This window comes from Crinia signifera, chromosome 19 (assembly GCF_055691185.1).
Source record: "Crinia signifera chromosome 19, ASM5569118v1, whole genome shotgun sequence".
Lineage (NCBI taxonomy): Eukaryota > Metazoa > Chordata > Amphibia > Anura > Myobatrachidae > Crinia > Crinia signifera.
The window spans coordinates 86,869,225-86,891,761 of record NC_139226.1 but is presented as its reverse complement, the minus strand read 5'-3'; the positions used below and the strand labels follow the sequence as shown (position 1 = coordinate 86,891,761).

Below are 22,537 nucleotides of genomic sequence, written 5' to 3'. Positions count from 1 at the left end.
AGAGGCCAAGCATACAGTACCCGACATTAGGCAGAAGATTGTGCTATGTGTGCGGTAAACAAATTGGCTGGGTGTACCGTCCCATCTCCTGGCCGTAGGATTTTGCATGTGAGATACGCTGGGAAAACATGAAGAAGGATTTGTTCCACCATAGAGACAATTTTGTTTTTAGTAGGATCACTGACAATGTTTTCTGGCAATGGTGACAGTGGCACAGTGGGTGTGGTCTGATCTATGCATCAAAGAGGTACATCAACAGCTGAAATGTATCACCTACCCATGGAGGTGGAAGAAATACGGATGACCAGTTTTAGGATACCCCCCCCAACACCAACCTTCCCTCCCCGCAGCCTAAACCTAGCCTGGTGGGCATGTGAAAGGTCACCTTACTAATTGAACCACCCTTGTAGTATTTGTACAACTGCATGAAGTTGGCCATTAGTATACATTGATGAGGGAAGCCATCTTGTACTGGCGTGAATGAGATTGTCCCACTCCTGTGACACATTCGGTGACATTATTACATTGCAGTAAGGCTACAAGCTATCAGCGCAGAGGTTCTGGTGGCCCAGGTTAACCCACATCAGCAACTTGTTTAGCGATTGCATAACTGCCATTACAGTACAGGCTTTACGAATATCTATACTCTACTCCACATGGTTAAAACCAGGACTGTAATTGTGCAGTTTGGGAAATTCTGGTAGTAAGGCATTTTATAGTACAAATCAGTATTGTAGCCAAATTAGTCAAGAATTTATTTAGTTTCGTATACATAGCGCAACATATTCTGTTGTGCTTTACAATTGGAAACAACAGTGATTTAAACAAACTGGGTAGAAACAAACTGACATAGAGGTAGAAGGGCCCTGCTCACACGCTTACAATCTATAGGGATAAAGATGGGACTGCATTTTAGTAGACCGTTTATTTGTAGATCACATTTAAAAAATAAAATATATACGGTAAAAGACCCACTGTAGGGATTTTTTCTCTGCCGGTACATGACTGGTGTGATAAGATACAACTGTCATATGCTGGCCACACATCAGACCAACTTTCCTCCAACCATCCAACTAGTTGGTGGTTGGACTGAAAATCTGGTACTGTATGGGGGCAAATGCCAATAAGCAATTTGCTCACAAACTCGGGAGAATGAACATAAACATTCAGTGAAGTTGCTTCAATCAAATAAGTCCAACTATAGTACATTGTCTGAGTGACAGTTGTCCATTTTCCGATTTGGGAAACAGATGACTTAATTACAAATTAAATTTTCTCCTATCCAGTACCAGGTTTTTATTCCATCCAACCAACTAGTTGGATGGTTGGAGGAAAGTTGGTCTGATATGTGGCCAGCATTAGCCAGGTGGGCTTTCGCTGACACAGCTTTTTCCCATTGCGACTGTGCACTTTGTCTCTTTATCTGCCACTTAAAGATGATGTGTACTGTAAAGCTGGCCATACACTCGGACGATTTGGATGCAGTTTGGGCACTTTTTATGTCATTGCGGTGATCAATCGGGTAAAAAGTCCAAATCACATGTATTTGACAGCAGATTGGATGCATGGTCATGTACACATCACACCGGAAACTGCGTGTCGCAGCTGCTGCATTAGCAAACTTTCACACGCTATATATCATATGTGGAATAACTGCATACAATATTTTGCATGCCATCCTGCAGGCGGCTTAAGGGGGGATTGTGTGCGTAATGTAAGGGGGCCTTAAGTGTCGAGGGGTCCAGATAATGACCTTGGAGGATTTTTATTTGTATTAAAGGGGGCGGGGATTGGGGGGGATGACAGGGTTCCATAAATGTTTGACACAAGGTACTGGAGGAAGTAGTGTCACCATGGAGGACTTTGGACCCTTGTAAGCAGGGTATATATTCTATATTTATGCTACTGGGGAGCTGTGTCACCAGTATGATCTGTAAATGTAGGGAATACTGCTGTCTGCAGAGATTTTGGGAGTATGCTGTAGCTGTCAGTCATGGTAACTACTAAAGCCCCATGCGTATTGCACAATATGTGTACTGTGACTCACATCCAAATACCAGCAACAGTGCATGCCATGTCCTTATGTCTCGTGCAAAGCGCAGTCATCTTCAGCCTGGAAGATGTGGACGTCGGCCCCTCTCATTGTGTGAGTGACAGCTGGCGAGCATGTTATACCTGCACAGCGCCAGTCTGATTACAGCGCGGATGGTACAGGCCCTCTGAGAAATTGTCACCATAGAAACCAAACTAGGGCAGATTAGGTGGGACACATTGCTCTGCCGTCAGCATCCGTGTTAACCACCAGTCACTTTGGAGATAGCAATAGATGCAGATTTTGTTTTAACCCTACAGTGTGCGCGAACCATCGAGGGTTGATGTTAGATGTCAGGAAGATCTCATACCGCACTGAAGGCCTGTTGCAACGTGCTGAAAGCATTCATATGAAATTTCTGGAAAGGGTTGGCCCAGGTTTAAAGAGCTCTGCTGGAGCCAGTATAAGTATGGCCCAGGCTATTCAGCCATAAAGCACTATAATGCTGACCGGTCGCTGCGGCCTCTTTTTACTGACATTTTACCTCTTGAAGAGTAGTCCTTAGCCAAAAATAGCATACATACGTGTGGAGTTTCAGCAATGTTACATAAAATAGTGTTCATTCTAGCACCCTCTATCTTTGAAAATCCATGTAGTTCCTCTTCCCTGCCTGGGGTGTCTCTGTCTGCTGTGGTGTTTCTAGCACATGTCTGGTTTGCATATCAGTGCTGATATACAGACCACACTGTGCTAGAAGCACTACAGCAGACAGCGATACCCCAGACAGGAAAGAGTAACTGCTTGGGTTTTCAAAGATAGCAGGTGCTAGAATGAACACTATAAAAAGTGTTACGTGGGATTTTTTTTTATTTATTTAAATAATGTGTTGGTATTATACAGGAGAGTAGATCACTCACATCGCTTCTTAAAACACAGGCGATTTGCGGTCTCTTGCACTTTTGATCTGACTAGATAATGTGGATGCTTGAATTATGTAGACCGGCGATTGCAACGAGCTAGGTTGCACATTGGTATGGGGCATACACACTGAGCGATTTGTGATTTAGACAAATCGTTTAGAAATGAAGCCTGAATCTCACAATGTGTATGGCCCGTTACTGATGTTAAAGCTATTCGACCATACATGTGGATTTTGTGTTTTTTTTATACTCTGAAAACCTCATCTTAAATATCCCATCATTGTTTCTGATATTGTCTGACCGTGATGTACTCTAGCAGAGCAGACACACGTGCAGTTGCTTCCCCAACACTACTACACACAGGGATCTGCCCCCTTCCCTCAGCTATGTCAATTGTTATTATCAATTATTATCTGTATGACAGTGACTGATGTAACGTGGTTATACCCCTAACACTACTATACACAGATCTCAAATCTCCTCTCAGCTATGTGGTTGGGTATTATCTGTATGACCGGGACTGGTGTAGCAGAGCAGACCCGTAACACTACCTGTATATAGGGACCTGCCCCGTCCCCTCGCTATGTGGTAGGGTATTATCTGTATGACCGGGACTGGTGGAGCAGAGCAGACCCGTAACACTACCTGTATATAGGGACCTGCCCCGTCCCCTCGCTATGTGGTAGGGTATTATCTGTATGACCGGGACTGGTGTAGCAGATCAGACCCGTAACACTACCTGTATATAGGGACCTGCACCCTCACCTCAGCTATGTGGTAGGGTATTATCTGTATGACCAGGACTGGTGTAGCAGAGCAGACCCGTAACACTACCTGTATATAGGGACCTGCCCCGTCCCCTCGCTATGTGGTAGGGTATTATCTGTATGACCAGGACTGGTGTAGCAGAGCAGACCCGTAACACTACCTGTATATAGGGACCTGCCCCGTCCCCTCGCTATGTGGTAGGGTATTATCTGTATGACCAGGACTGGTGTAGCAGAGCAGACCCGTAACACTACCTGTATATAGGGACCTGCCCCGTCCCCTCGCTATGTGGTAGGGTATTATCTGTATGACCGGGACTGGTGTAGCAGAGCAGACCCGTAACACTACCTGTATATAGGGACCTGCACCCTCACCTCAGCTATGTGGTAGGGTATTATCTGTATGACCAGGACTGGTGTAGCAGAGCAGACCCGTAACACTACCTGTATATAGGGACCTGCACCCTCACCTCAGCTATGTGGTAGGGTATTATCTGTATGACCAGGACTGGTGTAGCAGAGCAGACCCGTAACACTACCTGTATATAGGGACCTGCCCCGTCCCCTCGCTATGTGGTAGGGTATTATCTGTATGACCGGGACTGGTGGAGCAGAGCAGACCCGTAACACTACCTGTATATAGGGACCTGCCCCGTCCCCTCGCTATGTGGTAGGGTATTATCTGTATGACCGGGACTGGTGGAGCAGAGCAGACCCGTAACACTACCTGTATATAGGGACCTGCACCCTCACCTCAGCTATGTGGTAGGGTATTATCTGTATGACAGTGACTGATGTAACGTGGTTATACCCCTAACACTACTATACACAGATCTCAAATCTCCTCTCAGCTATGTGGTTGGGTATTATCTGTATGACCGGGACTGGTGTAGCAGAGCAGACCCGTAACACTACCTGTATATAGGGACCTGCCCCGTCCCCTCGCTATGTGGTAGGGTATTATCTGTATGACCGGGACTGGTGGAGCAGAGCAGACCCGTAACACTACCTGTATATAGGGACCTGCCCCGTCCCCTCGCTATGTGGTAGGGTATTATCTGTATGACCGGGACTGGTGGAGCAGAGCAGACCCGTAACACTACCTGTATATAGGGACCTGCCCCGTCCCCTCGCTATGTGGTAGGGTATTATCTGTATGACCGGGACTGGTGGAGCAGAGCAGACCCGTAACACTACCTGTATATAGGGACCTGCACCCTCACCTCAGCTATGTGGTAGGGTATTATCTGTATGACAGTGACTGATGTAACGTGGTTATACCCCTAACACTACTATACACAGATCTCAAATCTCCTCTCAGCTATGTGGTTGGGTATTATCTGTATGACCGGGACTGGTGTAGCAGAGCAGACCCGTAACACTACCTGTATATAGGGACCTGCCCCGTCCCCTCGCTATGTGGTAGGGTATTATCTGTATGACCGGGACTGGTGGAGCAGAGCAGACCCGTAACACTACCTGTATATAGGGACCTGCACCCTCACCTCAGCTATGTGGTAGGGTATTATCTGTATGACAGTGACTGATGTAACGTGGTTATACCCCTAACACTACTATACACAGATCTCAAATCTCCTCTCAGCTATGTGGTTGGGTATTATCTGTATGACCGGGACTGGTGTAGCAGGGCAGACCCGTAACACTACCTGTATATAGGGACCTGCCCCGTCCCCTCGCTATGTGGTAGGGTATTATCTGTATGACCGGGACTGGTGGAGCAGAGCAGACCCGTAACACTACCTGTATATAGGGACCTGCACCCTCACCTCAGCTATGTGGTAGGGTATTATCTGTATGACCAGGACTGGTGTAGCAGAGCAGACCCGTAACACTACCTGTATATAGGGACCTGCCCCATCCCCTCGCTATGTGGTAGGGTATTATCTGTATGACCGGGACTGGTGTAGCAGAGCAGACCCGTAACACTACCTGTATATAGGGACCTGCACCCTCACCTCAGCTATGTGGTAGGGTATTATCTGTATGACCAGGACTGGTGTAGCAGAGCAGACCCGTAACACTACCTGTATATAGGGACCTGCACCCTCACCTCAGCTATGTGGTAGGGTATTATCTGTATGACCAGGACTGGTGTAGCAGAGCAGACCCGTAACACTACCTGTATATAGGGACCTGCCCCGTCCCCTCGCTATGTGGTAGGGTATTATCTGTATGACCGGGACTGGTGGAGCAGAGCAGACCCGTAACACTACCTGTATATAGGGACCTGCCCCGTCCCCTCGCTATGTGGTAGGGTATTATCTGTATGACCGGGACTGGTGGAGCAGAGCAGACCCGTAACACTACCTGTATATAGGGACCTGCACCCTCACCTCAGCTATGTGGTAGGGTATTATCTGTATGACCGGGACTGGTGTAGCAGAGCAGACCCGTAACACTACCTGTATATAGGGACCTGCACCCTCACCTCAGCTATGTGGTAGGGTATTATCTGTATGACCGGGACTGGTGTAGCAGAGCAGACCCGTAACACTACCTATATATAGGGACCTGCCCCATCCCCTCGCTATGTGGTAGGGTATTATCTGTATGACCGGGACTGGTGTAGCAGAGCAGACCCGTAACACTACCTGTATATAGGGACCTGCACCCTCACCTCAGCTATGTGGTAGGGTATTATCTGTATGACCAGGACTGGTGTAGCAGAGCAGACCCGTAACACTACCTGTATATAGGGACCTGCACCCTCACCTCAGCTATGTGGTAGGGTATTATCTGTATGACCAGGACTGGTGTAGCAGAGCAGACCCGTAACACTACCTGTATATAGGGACCTGCCCCGTCCCCTCGCTATGTGGTAGGGTATTATCTGTATGACCGGGACTGGTGGAGCAGAGCAGACCCGTAACACTACCTGTATATAGGGACCTGCCCCGTCCCCTCGCTATGTGGTAGGGTATTATCTGTATGACCGGGACTGGTGGAGCAGAGCAGACCCGTAACACTACCTGTATATAGGGACCTGCACCCTCACCTCAGCTATGTGGTAGGGTATTATCTGTATGACCGGGACTGGTGTAGCAGAGCAGACCCGTAACACTACCTGTATATAGGGACCTGCACCCTCACCTCAGCTATGTGGTAGGGTATTATCTGTATGACCGGGACTGGTGTAGCAGAGCAGACCCGTAACACTACCTATATATAGGGACCTGCCCCGTCCCCTCGCTATGTGGTAGGGTATTATCTGTATGACCGGGACTTGTGGAGCAGAGCAGACCCGTAACACTACCTGTATATAGGGACCTGCCCCGTCCCCTCGCTATGTGGAGGTAGGGTATTATCTGTATGACCAGGACTGGTGTAGCAGAGCAGACCCCTAACACGACCTGTATATAGGGACCTGCCCCGTCCCCTCACTATGTGGAGGTAGGGTATTATCTGTATGACCAGGACTGGTGTAGCAGAGCAGACCCCTAACACTACCTGTATATAGGGATCTGCATCCTCCTCTCAGCTATGTGGTTGGGTATTATCTGTATGACCGGGACTGGTGTAGCAGAGCAGACTCCTAACACTACCTGTATATAGGGACCTGCCCCGTCCCCTCGCTATGTGGAGGTAGGGTATTATCTTTTTGACCAGGACTGGTGTAGCAGAGCAGACCCCTAATACTGCCCGTATATAGGGACCTGCGCCCTCCTCTCAGATATTTGCCATGTTTTTTTCCCCAACTCAGATCTCACCCAGCAGTGTTTGGAAGGTTGCGTAACTGGTATTTATAAATATCACATATCGGAACCATCAGTCATGCTGCTAATTATAGAGTTGGTCGGCCCATGTGCAGCCTGTGACTATATGATTGTTTTGCATGTCTACAGTTTGCTGAATGGGGTTTGTGGCTTGTGTGATCCCCACCAGCGTTGTAGGCTCGGCGGTTGGATATGCCATTATTTGCACAACCTCCTCTGCCGCCTCTGTGTTGTATTTGCACAGCTGCTGCTGAAGTCTACTTAATGCAGAACATCAGTGACATTTGTCAGGAATGCTTTGTCCATGCAGCTCACACTTTCCATTGCCCTCAGATCAATGCTGCACCTTGGGGTGCTATGAATGCAGGGCGTTGTTAGAGGCTGCAGACCAGGGACTGAGATGGGAGTGGGTCATAGAGTTGACTCATTGAAGGTCAGCATATATTGGGTCAGTCATTGAAGGTCGGCATGGCTTAATAGTCGACATCTGAAATAAGTTGACATGGCTAAAAGTTAACAGCACCTGTCGGCTCAAAAAAAAACACACGTGAAAATACGTCGACCTTTTGACTGTCAACCACCCCTAATGCTTGTGTCGACCTTCTGAACCTGTCGACCTTAACGATTTCAATTTATTTCAGGTGGCGATATAAGCCCTATGGACCCTTATGCCCGATCAGAGCTATAATTGAATTGCTCTTATGGGTGCCCATTACTTTAAACCTACAACATTTTTGAAATGCTCCCTAACAGCTACTCCTACTAGCCATGAGTGCAGACTTTCTACCATTTGTGTCTAATAGGATTGCCCCCTAAATGGTGAACACCGTTTTCCTGTACCATAAGAGCCATTCAGCTGTGTGATGCTACCAGTGACTTGGTCATGTGTAATGCATTTCTTTGTGTGCCCCGTGGTGGATGTCCTGATGACAGCGTGGAGACCGGCACCTGTTTCTGTTTAACTTGCCATACATACGGATGTAGCACACACACCGCTCCCGGCTATGTCCCAGTGTCTGCACTGTGTACGCTCCCCATGTGCATCTCGCCTGCAGAGCACAAAACAAACTTGCTGCTATTTTTAGAAGCTACTTTTTAGTGTTTGATTAGACTCGCACAACAGTCCACCCCCCACCCTCCTCCTATCTCATTGGTCGCAACACAGCGGCCTCACCCCCCATTTTATGGATTGTTTTCTGCAAATTCATAGGTATCTGTAGGGAAATCCTCTCTTGTGATTACACTCTATGCCAGCATTGTGTTCACCAGTGTCAGGGCACCGTAACAGTGATCCAGGAATGTCAGCACTGCTGTTATTATGCAGTGACTGACACATAGGGAAATGAGTGTACATCTGGGCTGAGTGTCTCTTGGCCTGCGTATAACACCCAGCATGAGACCACAAGATCGCACTACTGTAAAAGGCTGTGATACTGGGCTGCCTTGCTGGCATTCCAGGGGCATGACATCCACTTACAGGAGGGCCCTGGAGAGCTTCCAGAAAGTATACACAGTTTGCCATCATTGGCACTCTGGTCCAAGATGTAATCTCTCTGCTGTGCCCCCTTCATGGGTTTACTTCTCGGCATAGAGCGTTTTCCCATAATGTGCCCTGCAGGCAAGCCCCTCCAACTCTTTGCACGTAATCCGGGCACATAATGAGACCAGACTTCTATTTAAAGAGACTAGCTCACACAGGCAAGCTCTCAAATCCCTGGCCCTCACCCCTGACTCACAGTGCATTACAGTGAAGTCATTGCTAACTACTGCTTTCCTGTATCCGTACGGCCATTGTGCTGTCATTCCGTGACCTGCACACAGTATACGCACCCTGGATGTATAGCATGGGCATAGCAGTGTGCTGGCAAAGCACAGGTATCAGCCTGAAGCTAGGATTAAGTGTTGTACATATGTTTTGGACCCTGGTGTTTTTCTTCATCTAAGCCAGAGGTTCCCAACTCCGTCCTCAATACAGCCTAAAGCTGAGTAAAGTCTAGACCAGGGGTTCTCAAACTCGGTCCTCAGAACCAGACAAAGTTCACGTTTTCCAGGTGACCTGGCAGGTGCACAGGTGCATCCATTATTTATTGACACCTTTTAAAAGATCCACAGGTGGAACTAATTTCACTTTCTGTGAGGAGACCTGCAAAATATGCCCTGTGTGGGGTCCTGAGGACCGGGTTTGAGAACTAGACTAAATGCTCTGAGCGATATCCTTGGTGTTGCCCCTTGAACTTCCAGGCAAATTATATAACACATACACACTGAAGGATATCTTAAGTGAGTGCTCTGTACATGCTGTTGTTGTCGATATAAGGGATTATTCAGGCCTGATCGCTTGGCTGCGATCAGGTTCTCACCACCCAGCCAGAGTGACATACCGCCCTGAGCGAGCCTGCGAATTTCTGTGCAAGGCTTGCGAAAATGAGGACGATCGGAAATTAGCAGCAAATCCATACCCAAGCCGGTTACCATAGACTGTGTGCAGTCTGTGCATGACCCGGAACTTACTCGGCATCTGCAATAGAGTTGCCAACACACGACTTCCCTTCAAATGCCTAGGCACGCCTGCGTTTTCCCTGCACTCCCAGAAAACGCCGGCTTCCTGTCAGTCAACAATAAAAATTAAGTAGCAGGATACCCTTCAGTGTGTACCAACAGAATCAGCCGCCTAAGACCGTGGCCAATATGGTAAACTATTTTGGCCGCGGCCTCTGTCGGGACATCTGTATGAGGCTTTAAGCTTTACTGTATAGAAACGGGCAATATGTTGCCCAGAGGCCTTACTATTACAAGTGACAATATATTGGGCATGCTGGGAGTTGTGGTTCTGTAATATTCGGACTGCAACAGGTTGCTCCAGTCCCACCATACTGGAGAAGGGGGGGGGGGGGAGTTTTAATATGCTGCTATTGTATGTAAGCTAGGCCCTTCCATGAGCCTGTATGTGTTTCTGTGTCATGCATTCCTTGAGGGTCTGCCTATATCCTACCTGCTCAGCTATTGCTTCTCTAATCAGTCATATTTCAGTGATGTGTAAGATACTGACACTATCATATGCAAGGTTTTGTCATAAGGAGGTGGTCCTGAAATGCTCTTAATTTTCTTTTTGGTCACTTTTTTTTTATTTTTTTCAGATTCGGAGCTATTGCACCTGTTTCTAAAAAGGAGAAAAAAACATCTCTCCAAAAACTACAGGATGGGGGTAAAGACGTTTACTCACAGCTCCCCGGCTCACAGCCAGGAGATGCTGGGGAAGCTGAACATGTTACGGAACGATGGGCACTTCTGTGACATCACTATACGGGTGCAGGATAAGATCTTCCGAGCCCACAAGGTGGTACTGGCCGCATGCAGCGAGTTCTTCCGTACCAAGCTGGTGGGCCAGTCCGAAGAGAGCACTCAGTGCGTCCTAGATCTGCATCACGTCACAGTCACTGGGTTCATCCCTCTCCTGGAGTACGCCTACACCGCAACCTTGTCTATCAACACGGAAAACATTATTGATGTGTTGGCTGCAGCAAGCTATATGCAGATGTTCAGCGTGGCCAGCACCTGCTCCGAGTTCATGAAGTCCAGCATTTTATGGAACACACAGCAAGAGAAGGTGCTGGACACCGGTCAGGAGAACCCAGGCAACTGCAACAACTTCCGTGATGGCAGCCTGTCTCCAGTGTCCTCAGAGTGCAGCGTGGTGGAGAGGACCATACCCATTTGTCGGGAGTCCCGGCGCAAACGCAAAAGCTACATAGTCATGTCGCCGGAGAGCCCGCTAAAGTGCAGCACACAGACAAGTTCTCCACAAGTGTTAAACCCCACACCTTCTTACACCGAGACCAGGAGTCAGCCCGTGGACTCGTCTCATGCCTTCCCCTGGACTTTCCCCTTTGGCATCGATCGAAGGCTGCAGTCTGACAAGGTGAAACAGATAGAGTCCAGAACATTAGAACTTCCCGGCCCTTCCGAAGTTGCCAGAAGGGTGACAGATTATGTGCCGTGTGAAAGTACGAAAGTCAGCTCTCCCTTGGTGATGGAAGACGATGTCCGGGTCAAGGTGGAAAGGTTGAGCGATGAGGAGGTGCACGAGGAGGTGTCACAGCCGGTCAGCGCATCTCAGAGTTCAATGAGCGATCAGCAGACCGTTCCCGGGAGCGAACAAGTTCAGGAGGATCTATTGATTAGCCCACAGTCGTCTTCCATAGGTGAGACCTTTACCTGTAGTAGAGAAGTTTCTAGGTATATGGGGAAAGTTTCTTTCTTTCTTTCATTTCCTCTAAGTGGTTATACTTTGCTTTTAATGAGATTTGCCATCACCAGCCACCCTCCAGTTATCTACACCCTATGGTGGGAGGAGCTGGGCAGATTAGGGTCTTTTATAAAGGATCGTGGCTCCTCCTATTCCTCTCATGACTACAATGAACTGCAGAGTACAGCCTGGGCAGAGACATTATACAGACACCAACAACCACGAGCAGAGTAGTAATGGCGTGGTAAGGATAAAAGTGTCACATTTATAATTTAATTGTTCACATGGGTGCAAACATATGTTGGACTTTGAAATTATAGATGGTGACCTATCTAGAAATAATAAAGGCTGCCCCCACATCAAATAATACATTTATTTATAGTAGTACCAGGCCCTTTGGCCTCAGCAAGTGATTGTCATATAGTACAACATGCAGCATAAGGTCCGTGGCACTGCTGTAAGACCACTTACTGTAAGACCAGAAACAGGATCTTTGCATTACAGCGTATGCGTAACACCCAATTGGACAGGACATTTGCTTTACAGCGTGTGCATACCACACGATTGGACAGCACCTTTGCGTTACAGCTTGTGTGTAACAGCTGATTGGACAGGGCATGCAGCGTTTCTACTGGTCCACTTTCACCTTCTTTGGTGGAGATATATTTTAGATGCTATAATAAACAGCTGTAGATCATTTCCTTGTAATGTTTAAATTCCTAGTAATGACGCATTCCTTGTGTCTGCCTTGTACCTCTAAATCCACCTTGGTCCAAACATTGTGCCAGGAGGGACTGGTTAACAGCTGTAATAGCCTGTACTTAGGGAACATTCTTCAACCCAAAGGCAGATTTGCTTAGATAGAAATTACGGTACTTGTGGAGTATCACGGCTCCCATCGCATGCCATATGTAGTGGCATGAGATGGCATGCGATTTTTACAGTTTTTGAGCTATTTTTAGCAAAAATCGCATGCAATCAAATCGCATGCGATGCGATCGCATGCATTTTTGCACTGAAATGCATCCAAATGCATTGAAATCAACGCCAACCCCCGAAGCGTGGCAAGCGCAGCGAGCCCGCGAGGGGCGGCGGTACGCGTCCTACGACCTTTTCATACCCCCACTATCCACGTCGGCGTGGAGTTGAGAATAGAAAGTGTGGCGAGCCACCGAAGCGTGGTGAGCCCCGCGAGGGGACGCGGACACCTGTGAAGCCCGCGAGGGGACGCGGATACCTGTGAAGGTATCCGCGTCCGCTCGCCACGCTTCGGGCTCAGTGGCTCGCTGCGCTCACCACACTTTCTATTCTCAACTCCACGCCGACGTGGATAGTGGGGGTATGAAAAGGTCGTAGGACGCGTACCGCCGCCCCTCGCGGGCTCGCCACGCTTCGGGTTGGCGTTGATAGTGGGGATGGTACACTCTGAAAAATGATATTTGGGGGCATTTAACATGTTTGCTGCACATTTCAATGCATTTGGATGCATTTCAGTGCAAAAACGCATGCGATCGCATGCAATGCGATTTTTTTTTTAGCATGCGATGCACATCGTGGGAGCCGTGATACTCCACAAGTACCGAAATGACTGACTTTTCTGACCTTTGTACATTTCACTGAAGTAATTGAATACTTTCTCTTCTCTTTAGCACATGACCTGTTATTTATTGCTTTACGTCTTGGTGTATTAGTGCCTATTTTTGTTAATTTGATAAAAGGACAGAGAAACACTTATTTTGAGGTTACTCTGATATTTCTATTGGCAAGATCAGACACATTGATGGGGGAGATCCTACTAGCTTTTAATGTTTCAATTGGATCTACTGATACTGCTAACGCTGTTACACCTTTTACACGAGCAATTGACCTTTAATGCCCAGGTCGCGTGTCAGTGTGAAAGGGTCAACCTGTGTGTCCTGGGTGCTCAACCCTGTTCATTTCCAGGCTGTTCTCGGGTCTGTGCAATGTGAAAGGAGGGGCCCAGTTTACTCCACCTCTAAAAGATTGTTTTAAACGATAATGATATTGTTAACTATATTATCCTGCATATCGTCTAGTGTGTATGCACTATATCGTTAACTCCTGCGGGTCGTTAATGACACCCCCTACCCACCTGTCATCTGAACATGAAGTTAAGTTTTGCCTATATCTTTGCCGACTGCATGTCGACTGAATGATGACGTTTAGTATACATGGCCAACATCGTTCAATCAGGAGCTCAGCTGTTATTAATGATATCAGCGGTGGAACGGGTAGTCTGTACCCACCCTATAAATGTGCTCGTTGGTGCTCACTTTCAGGAGTCCCCTTTATGAGCCTGTAATACCTGCTTTTAGTGACTCTTACCTGCTTTGCAGTCAGGCAGTGTGTATGGTGGAGACCCAGGTGTAACCCAGGTCCAACCTGCGGTTTGAAAGGAATTTTGAGCAGTCATAACAAGCGGGGGAAACCATGCTGATTAGCCAGGTTTAGACCCAGTATTTGGTGTGAAAGAGGTGGAGATATGGTGTCTCTGGAGGTTTCATAAAGGAGACTTGCGTTATGGGGGGGGGGGGGGGGGGGGTATTAAATTAGTGCATGGGTGGCTGGTTTCTGAAGCATTTTTTGCACCAACAAACAACAAAAGTGAAAAGGTGTAGGTGAAAATTGCCTTCAATAGTGGAGAAAATGGCCGCAATTGAATAATCGGGGGTCGGATAATATTTCTTTCTGACTATGCAAAAAAATAAAAAAGGCACTAAATGAATACTATTGGACTACTTCAATATTATGGGCTTTCCCTGCTGTCAGGCTAAATGAATGGGTGTCTGTCAAAGCAATTCAATTGTTGCTTGATCAGATGCCCTTTAGTCATGGCAGACACATTTTTCTTTCCTCACATTCTCTGGAAATGCAAGGAAAAAGACATCAAAAGTACATAGTTTGGGCACTCCCAGGACTTTAGCCACCCAAATAAGAGCTTTGGGCAGCTTAACTCTGTGGTTTCAGGTGAATTAAACAGTATAGGAGTATATATATCGATTCACCCCTTATATTTTTTTTAATGGGGGAAGCAGATGCATCCAGCCTTCTAAGAAGTTGAGAAGTTGCCTGTAGAAACCATTCGGCTTTGAGGTAGCATTTTTCAGTTATAGTCTATAAAATAATCTGTAGGGACCAGGGTTCGCAAATACTCGCTATAGCGAGTATTTTACCCACTTTGGAGCACCAGGGACTCATTTTTTATGAATGGCTGGGTCCCCTGGGACCCAGCCATTTCAGCGTGCACGCCATGTTAATATGTGTGACAAGGGCGGAAATATCTGTTTCCCCTCGTGGAGAAGACACAGCGTGACTTACGGCCGCTTCACACATCTGATAAGCGCGGAAATGAAAGGGTCCCTGTAACCACAGAGTCATAGGCAGCATTGCACGGAAGCCGTGTAAGCTGGCTCCTGCACTGTGCCTCAACACCCCCCGGCTAGAGCCAACACCAGAAGCAGCTGCTCAGCAGGGGAACAGAGCTGCGGCTGGTGTGAGGACGGTGCACAAGGAACTGAAACCAGCATTGGGGGCCAGAACCAGGGAGGTGTGACAGTGAGGACGGAGCAGACCCGAGCAGGAAGTAGAGGTAAGAGGGGTGCGTGGTCCATTTAGCAGGCTGCTTGGCTGTGTCATGTAAGGGGATTTATTGCTAGCAGGACTGGAGCTGCAGACTTCCCTCCTTTCCTACCTCGCGGTGCTGCTTTCTTGTGTGTCACTGTCACATCCTCCAGGCTCTGAGTGCTGGCTGTTATTGGCCCACTTGTCTCCTCCTCCCCTCACTGCACGGCTGGCAGAGAGGCTGCAGCTCACCAATGAACTCTTAACAGGCAGAGCTGCCTGTAGCAGAGGAGCCTATAGACTCTGCTGGGATTTCACTAACCCTATCCCTCCTGTTCCTGCTGCCATTACTTTTACAATCCTGATTGGTGCAGCACAGGTGTCCCTATTCCTTTCTAGTATATGTGAATCTTGCTTTATGCGAGTAGGCAAATTGACAAATGATTCCACCCCCCCCCCCCCAACCCACAGTTTTGGGGTGCCCAAATCTATGTTTGCTTACCAAAAAAAAAAAATAGGCTCAGTCTGGCCCTTGGCTCAGGGTATATTCCATATGGAAGAGAGGAGGAGGCTTCTGTATGTGCCATGTTAGGGAAGGGGAGAGGAGGCTTTATTCCGTTGGGACCCAGAAAAGGTCAAGTAGGACCCTGATTTTTGTAAGTGAGGGGTCCCTGGGACCCATCATTTTGGGGGGTTTTCGCGATCACTGGGGACTAATTGGTTGCTATGGGCAACTTGTCCTCTTCTCCACTCTTCAGAAGGCTTGTAATGTGGAGACGTTGGCCAAAGCAACCAATTAGCGGCTGTCATTTCAAAGATTGTGCTAGACAAATGACTGAAGCTAACTGGTTGTTTTGGGGATTTTTACACCTTCTCTCCCTCCGATACGTAAAGTGGAAGAACGGAGATTCTTGTATTTAATTGAACTTAATATTTAAAAATAAATAAAAATCATCTGAGTTTTGTGCAATGCTAAATGCAACAATCTTATTAGGACCATCCAGGAACCGGCATGTAATGTACACATCACGGCATACAAGTACTGTAATACCACTTTCACATCGCCGACACGTTTTAAAAACCGGTATTTAAAACGGTAATTAAAACGGGTCAGAGCCTTAACATTGCCACAGATTACCGTTTTAAATACCGGTTTATACCCCTTTCACATCGCACTTTTAAAACGGTAAATTGCCATTTTTTTTTCCCTTTTTAAAACGTTTAAGCCTGCACTGTAAATGCATAGCATTGTACACATTCACATTGCACAAAAAACGGCAAGGAACCGTGTAGGACTCTGCTTTTTACACGGTTCGAAATGCCAGTTAACTTTAAACGGTAAATCGGCTGTGGTGCATTCACAGTGCAGGCTTAAACGTTTTAAAAAGGGAAAAAAACTGCAATTTACCGTTTTAAAAGTGCGATGTGAAAGGGGTATAACATGTACCAGTAACCCGACTCACACATATCTCATGGCATAACACCTGCTGGGCTCGGCAAGGTTTGCAGAATGACGGGATATTATGGTCTTATATTGTCATTGTTAATGCAACAATTGTCCAACTCCCCAGATGTGTAATCTATGCTGTAGCAGACTACACTTCAGAAAGGAAATGTAGCCTATATCTATATATATCTATATATATATATATATATATATATATATATATATATATATATATATATATATATTCCTCAGAAAACCATTTCCTCCTCACATATCAGCAATGAGTATTTGGTTCAGTCCTTGTATTTCTAGTGTTCCTTGGTGTTACATTGCAAATACAATCTGACTTTCTGCAGTCCATGACCAGTGTTCTCTGTAATTCAGGTTCCATCGATGAGGGTGTCGGGGAGGGAATGCCCACACTCCAGGGAACGGCCAGCGTCAATGTCCATGCGGATGATGATGACCGGTATGTGCACATCGTATCTTATATCTGTCTCCTTACTCTTCCTCATTGTCCTCCTCCTTGTGTTCTGGCAGCAAGCAGATGGCATATACAGCACGTCATGCCATAGGTTAGGCAGTGATGTTAACCTATGACAACCAATTCTACTCTCATTTATACTTTGGAATATTAAATGCAAATGTCTCGGTAATACTTATTACTTTTTACACCAGTTTGAATGAATGTTCTTCATGTTTGTCCACATTTACTGTTACACCCCCAAATACAGTAGAATATTATGGGACAGTGGCACTGCCATTCCTTGTTTTCACATGTTTGTATGTGCATGTAGAATGGTAATTGGAAATGGATGAAGCACCAGTGCAGTACTTTTCTAAAGGTGCACAATGTGCACCTTCCACAGCACAGTTGCACACCTTTTTTCATCAGGCCCACAGTTCTGCATAGTAATTTGCAGCTTAAGTTCAGATGGCTGCCTCCAAAACTAGAATGATGGGAGCGTGTTTTGTAATCTTAAAAATACTTGTTACCCTGTAATCTCCATGTAATCTATGGTAAAGTAAATATATATGGGATTAGATATATGTCAATAAGCCTGACTTAGCTGGCTCAGAGAGAGAAGCACCTCCCTCTCAGCATAACATCCCGCTCTAGCTGGCTCAGAGAGAGAAGCATGATGCCCTGTTCTAACCGTCTCAGAAAGAAGCACCTCCCTCTCAACATGACGCCCTGCCCTAGACGGCTCAGAGATAGAAGCACCTCCCTCTCAGCATGATGCCCTGTTCTAAATGGCTCAGAGAAAGAAGCACCTCCCTCTTAGCATGATGCCCTGCCCTAGCCGGCTCCTAGAGAAAAGCACCTCCCTCTCAGCATGACATCCCGCTCTAGCTGGCTCAGAGAGAGAAGCACCTCCCTCTCAGCATGATGCCCTGTTCTAATCGGCTCAGAGAAAGAAGCACCTCCCTCTCAGCATGACGCCCTGCCCTAGCTGGGTCAGAGAGAAGCACCTCCCTCTCTGCTTGACACCCTGCCTTCAGTGGCAGGTGCCTAGGTGCCACGGTGCCCGGAGCAAGGTCATGTTTTGCCAGAGTCCTACAGGCAGCTCACACTCGCCTGAGTAGGAACAGGGGCTCAGTGTGGGCTCAGCATTTGGCACAGCCCAGTGGCTGCTAACGTCTGCAGCCGGTGGGACAGGGGTCCTGTCGTGCTGACCGATCAGCAATGACCGGCAGCAGGGCAAATGCTGGGAGAGAACTCAGGGAGGCAGTCTGTGGGGGTGCTTATGTGTGGGGGCACCGGGGTTACCGCCCATGTTGCCCCTTGGATAATCCGGCCCTAGTTTATCCTATAGATAGATTAGCATTCAGCACCTGGCCAATTGGGCAGTCATGAGGGGCCCATATTATGGTACTAGGAATATGCAGACACCCATTGTTGTAACCGACTAAGCAGGTGCCTGTGTTTGACAGCTCAAATCTATACAGGCACCATGTTACATATGTTTTGTGACTAGCTGCTTGTGAATGATACAGTCTAACTATGACCGAATCCGCTCCCCTGTCTAGTGGTCAGGGTTTGCGCAAACCCCGGGCCGCACGCTCAGTGGTGGTGTCTGCAGGGGAACACACAGTGTTTTATGGGCGAGTGCAAAAACCGCTGGGTCTACCCGTGCAGATTGCATTCGGCGGGGCGGCTTTTATCTCCACAGGTCTGAAACAGGCCCATAGTACTAAGTAATGTGTAGGCACAATCTGGTCGTTTCAAGCTCACTGCCACGTCTTGCAGCTTCCCTTCTGCATTGTGTATTATGTATTTATGGCAGCGTTCCCATGGAACACTATTGTGTTTTTCAGTGTGTCAGCATTTCTGTGAGTTGCAGGCAGCCTGCTCTGTCAGAAATTGTGCATACAGGTCACTCACAGAACCGTTTGGCCTGCCCTTGTCCGAGCACATTTAATTGGCTTTGAGTCGTTTTGTGTTGGAAATAAATGCCTGCACGCATATTAGGCCATTATGGCAATATATAAACCTTTATTGGTAGAGAGGTTGCACAGGCATGTGTGACTACATTATTCTATGCATTTCTGTGGTACGTCGAGGCTGGTATCTATTGCTCTGGGAGACCCTCTTCTAATTCTAACACCGTTTTTGCCCCCAGATTGGAAAATGTCCAGTATCCCTACCAGCTGTACCTGACTCCTTCCACAAGCAGCACAGAACGGCCTAGTCCCAATGGGCCCGACAGACCTTTCCAGTGCCCCACCTGCGGAGTGCGCTTCACCCGGATCCAGAACCTGAAGCAGCACATGCTCATACATTCTGGTTAGTTACCTGCCTTCCTATATAACCACTGCTCTGTCCTGTCAAAGTACAGAATTCAGACATACATTGTACAGTTCTGCAGTATCCAGCTTGGCCACATTCAACTTTGTTCTGCTCATTGTACGACAACTTGATTGGTCAGGCGATAATGATGCACTCAGGTCGATAATGAACCACATGTAATAATCTCCTTTTATTTTCATAGATAATGATGATATGGGTACTCTCGGCATGTGTTACAGCATTATTCAATGTTTACTGTGTTGTCATAATGCTTAATTAATCACATAGTTCAAATAAAAAACAAGTTATTTCCTTATTTAAGTCTACAGCAGCTGTTAGGACCCTTAGGGTATGTTATCCTAACAGTGTTGCTGTGTTTGTTCTGGTGCTTTCTGCCATAGTCTAAGCTCCAAGTATATGCAAATACTAATATCAGCCCTGTCACTGGTCTACAGCCGGGTGTCTGACTGTGCACCTCTGCACATTGTTACATCACTTTCAGTGGCCATATGGTAGGTGTAATATACCGTCTCAAGCTGGCCTCCTATCACTGCAGGTGTGTGCCACTTTCATTGGCACTGTCTTTTATGTAATTATTTCCATGAAAAGTGTCTTATTTGCAAAACAGATATATGTGTGAATAGAACTCACAAGCAGCTTCTGCTGATTAGAATGATATACAGCATGCCTATATTAAGTGTGCGACACTGGCTGTATCTGCATATTAAATTCTGTGTTTCAGTGTTTTTCAGGAAAATACTGTAACCTTCCATCTTGCATATGGTAGCACTAACACACTGAATATAGACATGCTGCATATCATTTTAATCAGTAGATGCTGTTTGTGTCATATTACATTTTGTAAATAAGTTTAATTTTAACAGAAAAGGTTGCAAAAAACAAGTCGGCAGTACAGATCACATTATGCTCACGTGTTATGTATAAACCGACTACATACATACATACATACATACATACATACATACATACATACATACATACATACATAATTGATTATCTAAACAGAACCAACTCTTCACCTTCCAGCCCTTAGAACCAATGGACCAATCATTGTTAAATACCAGTTTTCACATGTAACGCACCCACAAATAACCCTTAATAATAATACACTTTAGGATCAGTGGTCATTTTAATGGACTGTATCTAAAGCATAAGTGGAGTGCAGATCGTTAAGCTAATTGCATATCTCTCTCTTTCCTAGGAATTAAACCATTTCAATGCGATCGCTGCGGGAAAAAATTCACACGGGCTTACTCCCTAAAGATGCATCGGCTGAAACACGAAGGTAAACGCTGTTTCCGGTGCCAGATTTGTAGCGCCACATTCACTTCCTTCGGGGAATACAAACACCACATGCGGGTTTCCCGGCACATTATCCGCAAGCCTCGGATATACGAGTGCAAAACATGCGGCGCCATGTTCACCAACTCTGGAAATTTAATCGTGCACCTGAGGAGCCTGAACCACGAAGCGTCAGAGCTAGCAAACTACTTCCAGAGCAGGTGAGGTGCCCAGCAAGACGGCAGCAGACAGTCGCAGCCATAAATAACCAAATATTCCTCTACACAGCAATTCCTGAGAGGTCCTGCAGAGGCGATCTCTGTGATTGGGCCTACTTCTACATGCCCGCATCTTAGTCCTGCTGTAACACCGATTGTAGCTGTATTATTGGTAATGTAGGATATTCTTCCTTTTATGAGTGCTGGGGATTTCCAAGGTTACAATACATTCATTATAAAGATTTAATATTCATTATATTAACTCTATTAAGGAGCACATTTCACACATTCATTTGCAATGGTAAATGAACACACCAGGGTTTCTTAGTGTATTTTGTGTCGTAATTGTAGAAAAAGGTAAGTCATATTCTGTGGTGAGCAGGGCAGGGGCCGCCAGGTAGAGGGAGCACAGCAGGGGCCGCCAGGTAGAGGGGAGCACAGCAGGGGCCGCCAGGTAGAGGGAGCACAGCAGGGGCCGCCAGGTAGATGGAGCACAGCAGGGGCCGCCAGGTAGAGGGAGCACAGCAGGGGCCGCCAGGTAGAGGGAGCAGGGCAGGGGCCGCCAGGTAGAGGGAGCACAGCAGGGGCCGCCAGGTAGAGGGAGCACAGCAGGGGCCGCCAGGTAGAGGGAGCACAGCAGGGGCCGCCAGGTAGAGGGAGCACAGCTGGGGCCGTCAGGTACATCGAGTACAGCAGGGGCCGCCAGGTACATCGAGTACAGCAGGGGCCGCCAGGTAGAGGGAGCACAGCAGGGGCCGCCAGGTAGAGGGAGCACAGCAGGGGCCGCCAGGTAGAGGGAGCACAGCCGGGGCCGTCAGGTACATCGAGCACAGCAGGGGCTGCCAGGTGCAGTGAGCAGACCGCATTCAATACAGGGAGCAGGGCATGATAGATGCATTCTTTTAGTAAATGTATCTAACCTGTTTCATGCAATGTTCTCTGTTATATAAATAAAGATCTAAACCTATGAATTGACACATGGGGTGAAATTTAATAGGATGGGAGAATCAGAAAGTGAGAAATTTGGTAAGAAATCTCCAGGTTTTTTAAAGCGGCAATCATTTACACTGCAAAACCAGTTTGATTTTGCAGTGTAAATGATTTGCCGCTTTAAAAAAAACTGGAGCTTTCTTACCAAATCTCTCACTTTCTGATTCTCTCATCCTATTAAATTTCACCCATGGTCTTTCTTAGCCCCAAGTGAATTTGTCAAAATTAGTGTGAAAATTGCCAAGCAAACATTTTGTTTTTCCATCATAATGTCCTGTAATGTTACCTTACATAGAAAATCTAATTATTTTTTTTTTACACATTTTTTTATTTGAATTTATATAACAAATCTGAGCGACGCTGGCATTTTTAGTGAATATGTTGGCACTCAGAGCAATAAAAATACAGAGGACCTTATTTCTCCTCATCTCTAGGGCTCTAGTCCAGTGCAGTGGATTTGGGGGGCACATATCCTGTATGGGGTTAATATGAAATTGTAGATTTAACA

General features: G+C 46.9%; 1 protein-coding gene across 2 annotated transcripts in view; it reads left to right on the top strand.

Annotated features, from left to right (window-relative positions):
- The window catches only part of ZBTB44 (zinc finger and BTB domain containing 44), a 41,591-nt gene that overhangs the window by 6,140 nt on the left and 12,914 nt on the right, over positions 1 to 22,537 (top strand). Inside the window, exons 2-5 of one of the 2 annotated variants that reach the window (XM_083162878.1) lie at positions 10,591 to 11,655; positions 17,113 to 17,197; positions 19,353 to 19,516; positions 20,742 to 21,042. In XM_083162878.1, the coding sequence (XP_083019004.1) occupies positions 10,653 to 11,655; positions 17,113 to 17,197; positions 19,353 to 19,516; positions 20,742 to 21,042 (1,553 nt within the window). In that variant the 5' untranslated portion in view covers positions 10,591 to 10,652. The remainder of the gene's footprint in view (positions 1 to 10,590; positions 11,656 to 17,112; positions 17,198 to 19,352; positions 19,517 to 20,741; positions 21,043 to 22,537) is intronic. The other variant, XM_083162879.1, reaches the window with a different exon arrangement.